Consider the following 5,782-nt stretch of genomic DNA (forward strand, 5'->3'; position numbering starts at 1 on the left):
TGTGCTTTTCTGTCCCTTTAAAGGAGCACAGAGCTTTTTATTGTATACCATTTCTTGAGTTAAAATAGTATGATGAGAACCAAGGCCTGAGAAGTCAGGCTCTGTGAAAGACTGCTCTCATGTTTACTGCTTATAAAAAATAGCTGGGTGTATATTCATCAGGCCCTGTCCAGACTGTGTGTGTGAGGGTGTGGATCTCCTAACAAAGTCTTTCTGTATTCAAACTGTTACCAAGTTATTGAAGTCAAATTGGTCTTGAGAGGAACAAACAAAACAAAGTTATACTTAAAGCAGAATGAGTTAAAAAAAAAAAGGAGAAAAAATAATAAAACCCAACACAGACACTATGCCTGGGGTAAAGCACTCTGTCAGCCTGCTAGAGCAGGCAGTGGGGCAGTCTTGCCAATTAACCACATTTCCTCTCAAAAATATTCATGGCTGCTTCTACTCTAACCCTAGCCAATGGAAAAAAAAACCAAAATTAATGAAAAAAATGCAAAATCCTGGGACCCCTGGCCACTACTGAGCAGGATGAATGGCCTGGTCAGGTGTTTCTGCCCTGAGAGGCAAAAAAGACTACATGTGTACACAAAAATCTTCACCAGGACTGTCACACCCACTTGTTTTGTCTACCTGAATCAAGGTTTTGTTATTAACAAAAGCAGTAGGTCACGTTTTACTCTTAAATGTGACATATACCAGAAGTCAGTTTTGTCAAATGTGGATCTTTGGGTTCACATATCACCACTCATCTCCATACTGTATCTTCCCCTGAGCAGGAATGAAAGGACAGGAGGTCCATTCAAATGCTTTCCTGTGTTCCCATTTAACTTAAAAATATTTCCCAAGTATAGGTCAAATGGCAAATTGACTTAAATCCTCATCCAAAGTCCTGTGCCTGCATATGTCTTATTTACTGGGACATAACTGGAAACACAGTAAAACTCAGTTTCCTCTCAGCTGGGCACAGCCTGGATCCCACATGAATGCTGATACGGGATGGCAATGCTATGGCATTGCATCTTCCTGCACCATCCTATTCTGAATCACCACACATCCTCCACTGCTCCTTTTGTCTTCTTGAACTCCACCATTAAAATGTCCCAGTCAGAAAAGGTTATACAACTAATTGTATTTCTAGTAATCAGGGACATATGATGCCCCAGAGCAAGCTGTGCCTTCAAAGTAAGTGCTGATGCCACCAAGGTAACAAAATTGCCTTTGTACAAAGACGTGCCTTTTCTTCTGACTAAAACACCCTCACTGGCAATCCTTTCTGACACATAAGCATTGTGCAGCTGAACTAAACCCTCACTTGGATTATGAAATTGTACCACTGATCAGCATTTCTGTATTACAGCTAAAATAATCCCTCCTGTAAACCACTTAGCCAAGATAAGTGGAGCAAGGGAACAGTTTTAAATCACTCTCCAGGAATGGCTGAAGCAAACATTTAAGAGAACAACCCTTATTTATTATACCCACGAACCTTTCTCTACAGGCTCATCACCTTGCAAAAACTGTTTTAAGAATACAAACATATCCCACCTAACCACTGGCAAGTCATGGGCCCACATACATAATTTATTTTTGGAAGGTAAATTATATGGGCTACTGTCTCACATGTTTTAAATGATGGCCAGTCTTGCCTGCTACATATTACATCTACCCTATACCCTCCTAAGGAAAAGCTGACCAGTTTTTGTCACAAAATGCTGTAGGTTAGCCAGCCTATATTTTGTGTGTTGCTTTGTGACAGACAGACAATGAGCTTTCCTAAGGAGATTATACTCAGAAATCCGAGAGTTGCTTTGACTGAGTGCTTTGAAAACAAAAACTTAATGCTCCTTGGAAGCAGACCTGTCCACACCAAATGAACTGCAAGGAGGATACCAGGACCACTGTAGAAGCCTGGTAGATGAGGCACACTGCACTCCACGGTAGCAGCCCTAAACTGGAAGTACACTGTCCCTTATGGAGCAATGAGCTGTGTCAGCCCTGCTGCGTCGCTGCAGAAAGGACAGAGTACATAGAAAAGAGTTTAGGCACCTGACTGGCACATGCTGCCTTCCCTCCTCCGCTCCCCAGCCTGGATTTACATTCTTGGCATAAGCTGCTCCTTCAATGCAATCTGTCTAGCAGCACTGAATTTGATAAGAACAGCTGAGTGTTTTGCATTTTTATGTGTCTAGTGATGGGTCACCTGCTGGAAAGAAATCAGCATCCCTCTGTGAGGGAAGCGGGGGCCAGGTGGATCTGCTGCAAAGAACCTGAAAGGTTTGTGAAGTCTCCTCCTTCTCTGCCCTGGCTATCTTTTTGCAGCTTTACCAAAATCTGAATAACATAGGAATGAAACATCCAACCAAAACTATATAGTAAAAGATGTGCTATATCTGGTTTTCGAGAAAAAAAATCTTTAAAATCCCTGCAAGTTCAATCCTCCAGAGGAAGCTGTTGTATTTCACTGCCATGTGAAATATCTTCCCTGTAAATCAAATGCCCATTATTTAAGACAAGGCCTAATATATCATTATTTTAAAAATAAGCATGTGTATCTTTAATGGGATAGCATCAATCCCTCTAATTCTCATTTATAATGGCTTATGCATTAAGTCTTGCAGAGACATGTGAATGCTGCAATAAAGCAAAATCCTCTGCTACGCTCCTGCAGCCTGCCACTGAATGGCCCCAGTAATTCTGAGCACATTGCTTTTAATAATGAGTCACTATCATATTAGTCACCCCCTCCAGCAGCAAAATCCTATTGGTATCTCAATATTTTCATGCTGAAAATATTAACAAAGGAAAGAGTCTTATTGTGATTACATCAGAGACCATTTCTAGTTATTTGCTGCGCAGTTCTCAGTTCAGAAGGTCAGTCACAAGTTTCACTCTTGCAATCTTGCTTTCATCCCCAGCTGCTAACACTGCAAGTTTATATGGCTGCTTCATCACATTGTTTAAAAAAATTATCTTAGCAAAGTTTAAAAAAACCTTCGAAGGTTGAAGAAATCAACAAAGATGTTGGTTCTGTGAGTTTCTGTGTGAGTTGCAAGCATGTGTATAATCTCACTGATAACCCTCCAGGCCTCAGAGGTTTCCTAGCATCTCTGAATTTCAGGAGTCCAATTTTTTTAGGCAGAAAGGTTTATCTTAAATTCAGGGATTACCTCATAAACTTAAATAAACCCCAAACAAAACCCAAATCCACAGCAGTAAAGACATGACCTTCTGGGCAAAGGGAGGACAGGAAGACTCTTCATGGGGAGGGCTCTCTGGCTCGCTTGCATGCACAGAAGATGGTTATCACAGTACACAGACAGAGAGATGGCATGAAATGCCATGTAGATCCCAGAACAAATCAGGCAGGTGGAGACTAGAGGGATCTCAATTTTTTCCACTCAAGAGTGAAGTGTGGGGAGCAGAGGACAAGCCCCTTGCCTGATCCAAGGTCCTCCCCTCCCCTTCATTTCGTCACTAAAAGGTGCAGGGAGATAACCAATAAAGGCTGTTTGCTTTTCATTGAGCAAGAGGCTGCAACTCCATTTCGGAGCAGCAGGTACTCTGGATGCCTTGGCAATTCTTGGTTAATGTAGAGCACAAAGCACTTGCCAGCTAACTGATAAAAGCATCCTGGGCCAAACCAAGCGTAAAACAGTCCTTGACTAAGGTCCGTACGGCGTGCCCTGGGACACGCTCTCTAAAACACAGGAACGGGAATCCTGCATACCCTTCAGTTTGTTAACCCCAAGAAGCTGACATTTGTGGCTCCAAGTTGCCTCATCTTCTGCCAGTAAAACTGAATTCCTCACTTGGCAGGATGAAGAAATGCAGCACGAATACAGTTTCACCCAAATTGAAATTTTTGAGGTAGATAAGTGAGCCACTAAACAGCCGTTTTGGTAACAGGCTGAATTTTCTTCTGATCCTTGCTTACCAGGCCCACACAAGACATTTAGAGGAACTGCTTGTTTTGTTCAAGAAGATAAAAAAAACCTCTGGAAAGGAAAAGCCAGTGGAGCATACCTGTCATCACAGTAGGTGAATTTCATGTCCATGCTGTGGCGACTCAGGAAGGTCTTGCTGTCCAGGGGGATGTCGATGTTTGAAGGGTGCTGAATAGGCTCGCACATTATTATAAGGCAGGTGAGAAGAGGCTCCTTATACCCACACAGAGTGTGAGGAGGGCAAGTGTTATACACTTTAACTTGTCCAGTGCAGTGCAAAACCTGAAACAACAAGAAACAAACTTAGGATATTACTTTCTCTCCACATCAAAATGTCTAATAAAATCCAACCCCCTTAATTTGGCTCAAATACTGTACCTTCCATGTGGCAGACTTGAGGTTAACAGTTCTGCCTCTGTTGGTAACAGTGCATTTCATCCTCATGAAGAAGTCACGCTCAGTTGACATCTCTTTGCTTTTCTTTCCAAAGCCTGGACCTGTATAAGGAAAAGGCAAATTAATTTTCTCATTTTCCTTCTTGATATCTTCTATTTATAAGCATGAAGGATACAACAGAAAAAACAGACTTATTCTCAGATCATTTACCTGCACAGACCATCAAAGATGCTTGGACCATTGCAGAGCAGTTTGTAGAGCTTAGACCTATAACTTTAAGTGGAACTTGAATAGGACTTTGTGCATTTTAAACTTATTTTAGCTTGCTGCACATGAATCTTTCCACAGCGTTACAACTGAAAGCATTATACCTGTCTGAACTTGATGAAAGGAAAATACTAAACAAACAGTTTCTTAGTACTATCATATTTAAGCAGTTTTTGGCAAAATAAAATGAATCTGTAAAGCACTGAATAGCAGCTAATGATTACTGTAGGAATGAAAATTCCTTCTACTATGACAAACAGATCTCTTTTGCCAGCCATTTACTTTGTTTGGTTATTTCAAAAACAAACAAGGACTTTTATATTTTCATTATTACCATTTTTCAGACTCAGATTCTCTCGAATTTCTTCATGGTCACATGGATGAGTGAAGTCAAAAATGCTGTGTCCAGTGAGTTCCACCTGTGTGGAAGTAAAAGCTACACATAGCAAATCAAAGCAACTGAAAGTACTTATCTGTTTTTAAATACAATTGAAATTAAACCGGTCACCAGAACTAAGTGCATCAACAGGATGCTCACAGACACAAATCCCACGACCCTCCCTTTGTTTATCCTCTGCATAACTCCTCATTTTCTCCCCAGAATGATTCTTATCTATGAATTTGTGCAGCACAGTTAACAGTCAATGCCTCTTCTTATTTTCGACACAGGACAAAACTCCCAATCCACAAAGCAGAAAAGGGGGGACCCAAAAGAGCAGCTCAATCCCCTTTGTCCCACAGTCTAAGGCACAAGTAGAATAAATGCCTTCTCATCTCCCTAGTGAGATGTAGGAAGGCAACTCTGCAGTCACCAAAGACACTACAACTAGATAGGAAGGGAGAGGGAATCTGCAACCCATGTAGTCTGCTGTGCAGGATACCTGCCTGAGAAATGACATTTTATTTCCAGTCTTTCTTGCAGCGACACACAGCTGGGTTTTCTGCATTTAGACATAAGAGTTCTTTCTATGAACTAGATTACAAAGAGAGGAAAGCATAAGGGAACAAGTTACCTGGGTAAGACCCATATATTTGTTGACATTCTCAGACAAAAAGATCATGTCTCCATCCTGTGTCACCACAGCAATAAATCCCTCCAAAGCTTTCAGGTACAAGTTGTCCATCTGCTGGTCTGCCTCTAGTTCATTCTCATTGTCAGCACATACTGAGAA

At 41.3% G+C, this 5,782-nt stretch overlaps 1 protein-coding gene across 1 annotated transcript in view; it reads right to left on the bottom strand.

Moving 5' to 3' along the window:
- EPAS1 (endothelial PAS domain protein 1) overlaps nt 1-5,782 on the bottom strand; it is a 76,511-nt gene that overhangs the window by 18,629 nt on the left and 52,100 nt on the right. Inside the window, exons 3-6 of the mRNA XM_038130335.1 lie at nt 5,624-5,775; nt 4,945-5,029; nt 4,326-4,444; nt 4,027-4,229 (exon numbers count right to left, since the gene is read on the bottom strand). Coding sequence (XP_037986263.1) covers nt 4,027-4,229; nt 4,326-4,444; nt 4,945-5,029; nt 5,624-5,775 — 559 coding nt within the window. The remainder of the gene's footprint in view (nt 1-4,026; nt 4,230-4,325; nt 4,445-4,944; nt 5,030-5,623; nt 5,776-5,782) is intronic.

Source organism: Motacilla alba, chromosome 3 (genome assembly GCF_015832195.1).
Source record: "Motacilla alba alba isolate MOTALB_02 chromosome 3, Motacilla_alba_V1.0_pri, whole genome shotgun sequence".
In the NCBI taxonomy this organism is placed as follows: Eukaryota; Metazoa; Chordata; class Aves; order Passeriformes; family Motacillidae; genus Motacilla; species Motacilla alba.